Raw genomic sequence first — 10,823 nt, 5'->3', positions numbered from 1 at the left:
CCTCGTTCAGCGGACGCAAGCCTTGGCGGGTGGGCGGCATCCCGCGGGAGGCACGGCAGCACTGGCAGCCAGGGGCGGTGGTGCAGCAGCCCTTCCCTGCGCTGCGGCAGTGCATGCTTGGAAGGGACGACCGTCGCCTATCCCTCCACTCCTGCTCGCATCGCATCGCGCTATCCTCTGGCGCGGCACTTGTGCCTGTCTGGCAGGCTGCGGCCAGCCCAGCCCGCACAAGCGCTCGTTCCTCGGTGCATGGCGGAGCGGCGGCGACTGGGTGGCACGTGCGTGGCAGCCCCGCATGCAGCGCCCCTGCAGCCCAGCCCCACTTTGCCGCCCTCCGAGCCCCAGTGGCGTTGTGCTTAGCAGCGGCACGTACCGCTCGGCTGAGTGCATGCAGGGCCCCTGTGTTTCGCTCTGGCTCCCATCATAGTTCGCACCCAACCACCCTTCCCCTTGCATGCTGCGCCTAAAGCTGTTGCCAGCTCGCCAAAACGGCGACGGCGGCTGGCCTCGGTGCCCAGGCTTCTGAAAAAAACGGAGGCTGCGCCATCGGCGGCGGGCGGGGATACCTCGGCCACCCCCTCCTCTGCGCAACCGATGGCGCAGGCCGCATTTCTTTCTGAAACCATGCCTCCGAGTCCAGCCGTCGCCGACGCTTCGGTGACCAGGTAACCTCGGCTCGGTAACTGAGGAGCCCTCAGCGCAGCGTGCTGGATCCAGGCCCGAACAAGGGCCCCTGCATGCGCTTGGCTTTAGAAGGGGCAGGGTCCCCAGACACGCGGCCGGTTCACTGACGCCCACAAGTGGCAAAGGGCCTGACGCAAGAGGCCGGCACGCGGCGGCCCACCGGCCACCGCGCCACACGGTTGGCGGCAAAGGGTTGCTGGCGCCTTTAGAGGGGGTGCCAGCTGGTTCCGCCTGCGTTCCTTCCGCCCCACGCTCGCCCGTCCCAGTGGAGGACATATGAAGGGTCCGCAATGATGTGGGCTCCCAATGTTGCCGATCTGGTGCCGCCGCAGCAGCCCTCCACTGCTGCTTTCGGCGCCAGCAAGTGGCTGCCCCACTGTCTCCTTGTTTCGGTCGTGTGTGGCAGGGCTGGCAGCCCAGCCCTTCACCCGGGCGAGCCGTCTTGCTTTGTGAGCCCCGTTGCCTGTGGAGTGGATGGCGGTGCGGTACTGTGCACCGCACTCCACTGCCCTCCACAGCAGTGTGTGCTGCAGTTGTGAGCGGGCACACTCGGAGGAGGCCTCCCTAGGGAGCTGGCCCGGTACCCCGGTATCCCGGCTGCTGTGTATGTCGCCGCTGTTGGCCTGACGCTCCGACTCTGATGGTGGTCTGGGGGCTGTTGGACAGGCCGGCGCGGCCTGCTGGCGCTTTCTTGCGGTTGCAAGAGCAGGCAGGCAGTGTCTAAGGACCTCTGGTGGCAGCCGGCTGCGGCCAGTCAAGTCAAGAGGAGAAAAGGCCCCGAAATGGGATAAAGTGTGCTTTCCACGGTCGCAAGAAGAGGTGATGCAATGCTGCCAATTGGGCCTGCTGGTGGTAAAGCCAATCAATCATAAAGAGAGATGAACACCAATGACTTTATCTCTCTTTGCTTGATTGACGGCTTCGCCACCAGCATTGCCTAGCTGGCAGCAATGCAACACCTGTTCCTGCGACTATGGAAGGCCCATTTCATCCCATTTCGGGGTCTTTCTCCTCTTTTGCAACTCCTCTTGACTTGACTGGCCGCAGCCGTCTCGAAAGCGCTCGCGTAAGGATGCCATGCTTGTTGCCTTCGCTGACGTGGCACCTTTCATACCGCTTCTTCCACCCCTGCCCCTCCCACCTGCAGGGCGGCTTCATCTGGGACTGGGTGGACCAGGCGCTGCTCAAGGAGGAGCAGCTTCCCAGCGGCGGTACCAGGCGGTACTGGGCGTATGGCGGCGACTACGGCGACTCGCCCAACGATGCCCAGGTGGGGGAGCGGTGCCGATGCCTGGCCGGTACCGGTGCCTGGTCTGCCGCTGGGCGGGACCACGGTGCGAGCTGGGCTGCTGCTCAGTGGGTCAGCCCGGCGCACCGGGTGGCTGTGCGGGATGGGCACCGCTGTCGGGTGGGGGTGTCTGGGTTGGCGGGGCCTTGCCTTTGGGCATGCGTGGGAGCAGCAGGGGCACCAGCAGGGAGAATGAGACTGATCCACGAGAGCCCCTAAAGTCAAATGTCACGCTGCGTCTTGCGGCAAGTGATGGCAGCCATCCGCTGCCGCCAGACGCACGCGCACCTTTGACTTTCGGGGCTGCCGGGGTTGTCGCATGTGGGCGTGCCGGCTGGCTGCCGGCTGCCCTCGGCGGTGTCGGGCAGGGGCGGCAGGGGGGCAGCACCAGCCAGGCAGGCGTGCAGCAGCCTGGGGGAGGAGGGGAGAGCGGGGCGGGGCGAGCAGAGCGGGGTGCGTGTACGGGGCGGGGGTGGTGAGCCCCAGGCGGGCAGTCGGCTGAATGGCAGTGGAGCTCTGGTTGCCGGTGCCTGCTGTGACAGCTCCGTGGCATGTGCATCATGTGTGTCGCTCGTGCCTCTGAACAGCCGTCCCTCACAAGGCGCCGACAGAGCAGCCGCTGCAAGTACAGCACCAGCTCCCACCTATTACACCGTCCCTTGCCTGTGTCCCTCCGGTCCTTCTGCAGTTTGTGTGCAACGGCCTGGTGTGGCCCGACCGCATGCCACACCCCGCTGCGTACGAAGTGAAGCACCTGCAGGCGCCCCTGGCTGTCAGCCTGGCCGCGGCAGCAGGCGGCGGCGGCGACGGGCAGCCGGCCGGCGAGGCGCGGCTGCGGCTGCGCAACAAGCAGCACTTCAGCGACACTGCTGACCTGGCGCTGCGCTGGCGCGTGCTGGTGGACGGCGCCCCCGTGGCGGCAGCAGGCAGCAGGGAGGGCTGGCGGGCGCTGGCGCCGGCGCGGCCGCTGCCGCCGCAGGGGGAGGCTGTCGTGGCGCTGGGCGTGAGCTGGGCTGAGCTGGCACAGCAGGCACAGCAGGCCGCCGAACCCCAGCTCGAGGTGCAGGCGCTGCTGGCCGGCGACTGCCTGTGGGCGGCTGCCGGGCATGAGGTACTTACGGTACAGCTGCCGCTGGATGGGCTGCTGCCTGCACGCGGCGCAGCGGGCGGCACTGCACCAGCCAGCGATCCCCAGCAGCAGCAGGAGGAGCAGCAGCAGGAGGAGCAGGCAGCGCCGCTGACGGTGCAGCAAGACGGCAGCGGCATCACCGTATCCGGCGGCACGGCTGGCATCAGCTGGCGGCTGCATTTCGATGGCGCCACCGGTGCCCTAGCCAGGTGGACGGTCGGCAGCAACGGCGGCAGCGACGGCGGCGAGCACCTGCTGGCTGCCCCGCTGGCGCCTTGCGTCTTCCGGGCCCCGACCGACAACGACAAGGGCGGCAGCGGCGGCAGCAGCTATGCGGCGAGGCGAGAGGAGTGGGATGCCGGGGCGTAGTGGCTGGTTGGGCTGGCCTCATGCCTGCTGGATGGCGGTTTATCCCTCATGGTGCCGACTGGCACCAGCTCTTTCGCGCTGCATGCTGCCCAATGCCCCCTGCAAACCGGGCGAGCCGCCTTGCCTGCTCCATCGGCAGCTGCTGCTCACCTTCCTGCCTGCAGGTGGAAAGCCGCGGGGCTGGACCGGCTCGAGGTTGCGCCTGGGAGCGTCACCCTTTCCGCCTCCCAGCAACAGCAGCAGCCGGGCGGGGTGGACGTGCGCTGCTCCTTCGTGCTGCGGCCGGGGGAGCAGCAGGAGGCGGCGGCGGCGCCGGTGGAGGAGGGGGTGGGCGTGGGCGAGGTGCGGCGCGCCGATGGGCTGGCTCCAGGCGCCTGCCACCGTGCCGGCTTCATCAGGCTCATTGCGTGCACCAGTTTACTTTGAGGATTGTAAACAATCATGTGATTGCCCAGTTTTTTATTTCTCCCTGCTCCTTTCTTCTCCGACCCTGCCGCAGGTTGGCGGCGCGCACTGGCTGTCAGAGGAGCAGCCCACCAGCGTGGATGTGGCGGCGGCGGAGCAGAGCGGCGGGCGCACCGAGGGCGCCATCTGCTGCCAGGTCACCTACACAGGTGGGGCGTGGGCCGGCCTGTTTTCCGACGGCCTGGCAGGACTGTGTTTGGGAACCGGTTGAGCTGCGGCAGGCAGCCCCCTGTCGACATGTGTCTGTGCATGTGTGTGCGTCTGCATTTGCGGTTGTGCTGTGCTTGGCGCCATTCCCGTGCAGCGGCCCGCTCCCCCACCCCTGCTGGGCACCCCGCCCACGCGCGCCTGCTGCCTGCGTGCGCCGACACTACCCCTGCACGCCTGCAGTGAGCCGTGACGGCAGCCTGAGGATGCGGTGGGAAGTGGATGCCACCGACGCGCTGCCCGCCGCCCTGGCACCCGGCCTCGACAAGTGCGCCCGCCTGCCTGTGTGCCTTCCTGCCCGCCTGCCTGCCTGCCTGCCCGCCTGCCAGCCTGCCTGCCTCCAGCTGGCCGGCCGGGCTGCCTGGCCGGCCACACCTGCCAATGCAAGCGATGCCGGGGGGGTCAGCTGTAGGGCGGGCCTGCGGTTCCTGGCTGAGCAGAAGCAGCTGCTTCACGATTGTTTTATTGTGTGCCGCCTGCAGGTCCCTGCCGCGAGTCGGGCTGGCGCTGGGCGTGCCGTCCCGCCTGCAGCGGGTGCAGTGGTACGGCCGCGGACCGCACGAGTGCTACCCAGGTTCGCGAGTGTGTGTGTGTGTGTGTGTGTGCGTGTGTGTGTCACCCGGGCGCGGTTTGGGTGGTCCCTTCTGACAATGGCGCCGCTGGGTGGGGCACGCCTGCCTCCAAGCTGCGCCCCTGCATTCTTGGCTTTCCCTGCCTGCCTGCCTGCCTGCCCGCTCGCACGCCCGCACACCTACCTGCGCACACACCCTGCCGCCCCGCCGGCACCGCCTGCAGACCGTAAGGCTGGGGCGGTGTTGCGCCGGCACTGCGTGGAGTCGATTGAGCAGCTGCACGTGCCGTACGTCTATCCCAGTGAGCCACCTGGCATGGCAGTGCTGCTGGGCAGCGGGGCAGCCGGCCGCGCAGCTCGTCTCGGGGCTGCCTGGCATCCCGTGCTATTCCTGCCAGCACGCACGCACCCGCCCCTTCCCACCCTGGGCTGCCGACGGCTAGCATGCATCGCCCCGCTCGCGCCGCCGCAGGCGAGAGCGGCGGCCGCGCCGACGTGCGCTGGGTGGCGCTGGGCGACCGCGGCGGCGGCGGCGGCCTGCTGGCGGCCGCCGCGGGCGCCGGCAGCAGCATGCAGGCGAGCGCGGCTGGCGCATGGCCGCCGCTCTGCGCTGCTGCACGCGCGTGCCCATGCGTCTGCCGCGGGTGCCTGCCGGCGGCGGCTACCCGCCGGGGCGCCTGGCAACCCCACCCTGCCTTGCTCACGGCATCTTTGCACCGCGCCCACCCACGTGCCGCGCAGGTCAGCGCCAGCCCCTTCAGCGTGCGCGCCTTTGAGCAGGCCAGGCACGACCACGAGCTGCAGGTGTGCCGCCACCTCATGCCCTTCTGCTCGACCCTGCTGCCGCTTCATCCGTCCGCTGCTGCTGGCCTCGCCGCCAGGCATGCTTCGCATGCGGTGCTGCCGTGTGCGGCTCCTGGTGTTGTGGTGGGGCTGCCTTGCGGGGTTCTGGTGGCGGGGCCGCGGCCCCGTTGACTGAGTGGGTTGTCAGGGAGGGTCAATGTGGAGTGTCGACTCCCGTTTCTGGCGCTGATTCGCGCCTACTTAGGACCAGAGGAGTCGAAATCAAGCCGCGCGGGGCCAGCGGCACCCGGGGACCCTCCTCCCCGATGCTCCTTGATGTGTCGACACCAGCACCCACCTCAGTCAAACCTCTCCTCTCCCTGCTGGCTGCAGCCCAGCGGCTTCACCTGGCTGCACCTGGACCACCGCCACATGGGGCTGGGCGGCGATGACAGCTGGAGCCCCACGGGTGAGGCGCAGTGGGCGGCAGGGGGAGGCGGCACTGCCGGGGTCCTGGGCTGCGCGGCGAGGAGGGGCACCGGCGCCTCTGGATGGCTTGTTCGGACCCTAGATCGCGTCTTGAGCGGCGGCGAATGGGCCTGCCTGCCTGGTGTGCAGTGCACAAGGAGTACCTGGTGCCGCCGGGGAGGTACAGCTTCAGCCTGCTGCTGAGCCCGCTACCCGCGGGCAGCAGCGGCGGCGACGAGGCGGCCCAGCGCGAGACTGCTGCATGGAAGGCCCTGCTGTAGGTTGGCGCACTGGTTGCTTGCGTGACCATTTATCGAGAACCCATCGGCGTGATTTTCTTGTAAACCTTATCTATGCTCTGGTGGTCTGCGAGGGGGGCTGTGAACTGGGAATGCAACGCACGCGCAGCGGCGCCAGCCTGTCGCCGCATCTTTCATCCTCTCAGGGCGCCACGGGCTTCGCCGCATTGTCGTCTTCTGAAGTGCCTCATACTTTCTCGCATTTCCTGAGGCGTCTTGCACCACGGAGCCCCAAGTGGCAAGTTTGCCGCGGCAGAGACTTCTCCTCTCGCCGCTTCTGTCGCACGCGCCTGCACACCGCGTGCCATGGCTGGCACCGGGGTCCAGGGCGTGATCGAGCCCGATGGAGACCGCTTCAAGGTGGGAGGGTGGGGTCTGCTGCTGGAGGCAGCGGCTTGAGCCGCAAGGCGCAGGTGCTGGATGCATGCCGGCTGCCTGGGACGCGCTGCCTAGGAGCACCCCCGCCCACGCGGCGCCGACCCCCGCCACCGCCCGCTGCCGTCCCGCAGGTCGTGTTCATGCACGGCGGGGAGCCGCAGGTGGTTCAGGGCCTGCGGTCGGCCGATGAGGCCAGCCTGGTGCGCGGTGTGCTGACAAGTGAGTGAGATGTTGCAGAGGCGTGCGGTTGTGGCAGCCGCTGCTGCCGTGTGCTTTCCGCTGCACCTGCGCACCTGTGCAAGGGACAAGCCATTCGCCGTTGGCTCTTATCCACTCCAGAACACGTCCCCATGCTGCAGTGAAGGAGGCCTTGGATGGTCTGGTGCCTTATCGAGCCCTGGATCTGTGCAGCCAGCAGCAGCTGCCGCCGTGGGCTGGCGCCATGGGGTGAGCGAGTCGGGAGCTCCCACCACCCTCCTTGAGGAGGCGGGTGGCGGCTCGCTCTCTGCGCCCTGCGCTACGCTTCGCGAGCCTGCTTAGCAGCCTGTCCCTTCCGCTCCTCCGCTTTTCTTGCAGACTACATCTGGCTGCGATTGGCGGCACCCAGCTGAGCAGCATGAGCGTTTCCCAGCTGGTGCAGCTGCTGCAGGCCTGCGTGGCGTACAGGGCGACCCGAGGTGAGTATGCAACTGTCTTGCTTGGGCCGGCTGTCAAGCGATGCTGCAGGCCCATCTCCCCTCCTACAGCCGCTGTATACACTCATGTGTGTGCCATCTTTGCACTGTAGGCTGCATGGTGGCAGAGTTGGGCACCCTCCTTAATGCCGCAGCCGCCCTGGGCCACACGCCCATCATCCAGCTGCTCCTCATGACACATCCTCAGCTGGCGACGAGGGTTGACTGCGACGGACGCACCCCGCTGCATGCGGCTGTCATGGAGTTCAAGACCGCTGCCATCAAGATGCTTCTGGTTGCAGCACCTGACACCGCGGCAGCAGCTGACAGCCATGACGCCACTGTATTGGGCAGCACACGAAGGGCACGCAGATGTGGTCGTGCTGCTGCTGCAGGCGGCGCCAGCCACGGTCACAGCCGCAAACAGCGACGGCCTCCTGCATTTGGCAGCAATCGCAGGCCACACAGATGTGGTTGTGCTGCTGCTGCAGGCAGCACCTGACGCAGCAACCACAGCGGCCAGCCACGGCACCCGTCCGCTGCACGTAGCCGCAAGCGCAGGCCACACAGCAGCATGCAAGCTGCTGCTGGAGGCAGCGCCAGCCATGGCCACCGCAGCAAACAGCCAGGGTTTTTGGCCGCTGCATTTGGCAGCAATCAGCGGCCACACAGATGTGGTTGAGCTGCTGCTGGATGCTGCGCCAGCCACGGATACAGCAGCTGACGGCCATGGCTGGACCCCGCTGCATTGGGCAGCAGAGAGAGGCCACACAGATGTGGTTGTGCTGCTGCTGCCGGCGGCACCTGACGCAGCAACCACAGCAGCCGGCGACGGCAGCCTGCCGCTGCATTATGCATCAAGCCAGGGCCATAGCGCAGCATGCGCTCTGCTGTTGGAGGCAGCACCAGCCACGGCCACAGCAACAAACAGCAAGGGCAGCACCCCGCTGCACTTGGCAGCAAGCGGAGGCCACACAGATGTGGTTATGCTGCTGCTGCAGGCGGCACCTGACGCAGCAACCACAGGTGACAGCGACGGCTGCCTGCCCCTGCACATGGCGGCATGGGTGGGCCACACGGCAGCATGCAAGCTGCTGCTGGAGGCAGCGCCAGCCACGGCCGCAGCACCAAACAGCCAGGTCAGCACCCCGCTGCAGTTGGCAGCAAGCGGAGGCCACACTGATGTGGTTGCGCTGCTGCTGCAGGTGGCACCTGACGCAGCAACCACGGCAGCCGGCAGTGGCAGCCTTCCGCTACACATGGCAGCAAGCCGTGGCCACAGCGCAGCATGCAAGCTGCTGCTGGAGGCAGCGCCAGCGACGGCCTCAGCAGCAAACCTCCAGGGCTGCACCCCGCTGCATTTTGCAGCACGCCAGGGTCACACAGATGTGGCTGTGCTGCTGCTGCAGGCGGCACCTGATGCAGCATCAACAGCAGCCGGCAGCGGCAGTCTTCCGCTGCATCTGGCAGCAAGCCAGGGCCACGAGGCAGCCTGCAGTCTGCTGCTGGAGGCAGCACCAGCCGTGGCCGCAGCAGCATCCAGCGAGGGGGGGACCCCGCTGCACTTTGCAGCATGCCGAGACCACACAGATGTGGTTATGCTGCTGCTGCAGGCGGCGCCTGATGCAACAACCAGAGCTTCCAGCGACGGCTTCCTCCCGCTGCACGTGGCAGCACGGGTAGGCCACAGCGCAGCATGCAAGCTGCTGCTGGAGGCAGCACCAGCCACGGCCACAGCAGCAACCAGCCGGGGCTGCACCCCGCTGTTCTTGGCAGCAATCGGAGGCCACACAGATGTAGTTGTGCTGCTGCTGCCGGCGGCACCTGATGCAGTAACCACACCTGACATTGATGGCAACCTTCCGCTGCATCGGGCAGCACGTGAAGGCCACACGGCAGCATGCAAGCTGCTGCTGGAGGCAGCGCCCTCCACGGCCACAGCAGCAACCACCCGTGTCAGCACCCCGCTGCACTTGGCAGCAGAGGGAGGCCACACAGATGTGGTTGTGCTGCTGCTGCAGGCGGCACCCGACGCAGCAACCACTGCAGCCGGGGACGGCAGCCTGCCGCTGCATGGGGCGGCATCTCGAGGCCACACGGCAGCATGCAGGCTGCTGTTGGAGTCAATGCCAGCCACAGCTACAGCCCCTAACAACCAGGGGTGCGCCCCGCTGCATTTGGCAGCAAGCGGAGGCCACACAGATGTGGTTGTGCTGCTGCTGCCGGCGGCACCTGACGCAGCAACCACGGCAGCCGGCGACGGCAGCCTGCCGCTGCATTATGCATCAAGCCAGGGCCATAGCGCAGCATGCGCGCTGCTGCTGGAGGCAGCACCAGCCACAGCCACAGCAGCAACCAGCCACGGCAGCACCCCGCTGCACTTGGCAGCAAGCGGAGGCCACACATATGCGGTTATGCTGTTGCTGCAGGCGGCACCTGACGCAGCAACCACAGGTGACAGCGACGGCTCCCTGCCCCTGCACATTGCAGCAAAAGAAGGCCACACGGCAGCATGCAAGCTGCTGCTGGAGGCAGCGCCAGCCACGGCCACAACAGCAAACAGCAAGGGCAGCACCCCGCTGCATTATGCAGCAGAGAGAGGCCACACAGATGTGGCTGTGCAACTGCTGCAGGCGGCACCTGACGCAGCAACCACAGCGGACGTCAACGGCCGCCTTCCGCTGCATCTGGCAGGAAGCGCAGGCCACACGACAGCATGCAAGCTGCTGCTGGAGGCAGCGCCAGCCACCGCCACAGCAGCAACCACCCTTGGCTGCACCCCGCTGCATTGTGCAGCAGGAACAGGCCACACAGATGTGGTTGTGCTGCTGCTGCAGGTGGCACCTGACGCAGCAACCACGGCAGCCGGCAGTGGCAGCCTTCCGCTACATTTGGCAGCAATCCGTGGCCACAGCGCAGCATGCAGGCTGCTGCTGGAGGCAGCGCCAGCGACGGCCTCAGCAGCAAACCTCCAGGGCTGCACCCCGCTGCATTTTGCAGCAGGAACAGGTCACACAGATGTGGCTGTGCTGCTGCTGCAGGCGGCACCTGACGCAGCAACAACAGCAGCCGGCAGCGGCAGTCTTCCGTTGCATCTGGCAGCAAGCCAGGGCCACGAGGCAGCCTGCAGTCTGCTGCTGGAGGCAGCACCAGCAGCAGCTATGGTGGCTGATGCTCAAGGACGGATCCCGCTGCGGCTGGCCCTTATAATTGGCCAGCAGGCGCCGCATCTGGATGCGGCGCGCAGCCTACTCGCAGCAGGCGCAGCCCTGACCGTTCTTTCCTTACTGTCTGCTGCCGGGCCCCCGGCCCTGCCGCTGTTTGCCGACTTTGTCATTGCCCGCCCGCCGCTGTCTGGCGAGGAGTGGGCACTGGTGCCTGCCCCCTGCCCCGGCATGCTTCGAGCGCTGCCCGTCGCGCTGACGCACTCGACCGAGCAGGCGCTCCAGCTGGTGCTGCGCCTGCCACCTCCAGATGTGCAGCGGCTGCGGACTGCTGCCCTGGCCCT

At 67.4% G+C, this 10,823-nt stretch overlaps 1 protein-coding gene across 1 annotated transcript in view; it reads left to right on the top strand.

Moving 5' to 3' along the window:
* Positions 1-6,245, top strand: part of CHLNCDRAFT_140909 (hypothetical protein) — a gene marked incomplete at both ends in the record, with an annotated part of 13,975 nt that extends 7,730 nt beyond the window's left edge. The window contains 11 exons of the mRNA XM_005850974.1: positions 1,832-1,954; positions 2,661-3,451; positions 3,635-3,812; positions 3,970-4,084; positions 4,326-4,410; positions 4,625-4,716; positions 4,938-5,015; positions 5,186-5,346; positions 5,455-5,517; positions 5,890-5,965; positions 6,115-6,245. Coding sequence (XP_005851036.1) covers positions 1,832-1,954; positions 2,661-3,451; positions 3,635-3,812; positions 3,970-4,084; positions 4,326-4,410; positions 4,625-4,716; positions 4,938-5,015; positions 5,186-5,346; positions 5,455-5,517; positions 5,890-5,965; positions 6,115-6,245 — 1,893 coding nt within the window. The remainder of the gene's footprint in view (positions 1-1,831; positions 1,955-2,660; positions 3,452-3,634; positions 3,813-3,969; positions 4,085-4,325; positions 4,411-4,624; positions 4,717-4,937; positions 5,016-5,185; positions 5,347-5,454; positions 5,518-5,889; positions 5,966-6,114) is intronic.
* Between the last annotated feature and the right edge of the window lie 4,578 nt (positions 6,246-10,823).

This window comes from Chlorella variabilis, assembly GCF_000147415.1.
Source record: "Chlorella variabilis unplaced genomic scaffold CHLNCscaffold_3, whole genome shotgun sequence".
Taxonomy (NCBI): Eukaryota; Viridiplantae; Chlorophyta; class Trebouxiophyceae; order Chlorellales; family Chlorellaceae; genus Chlorella; species Chlorella variabilis.
This window is presented reverse-complemented; position numbering and strand designations above follow the sequence as displayed.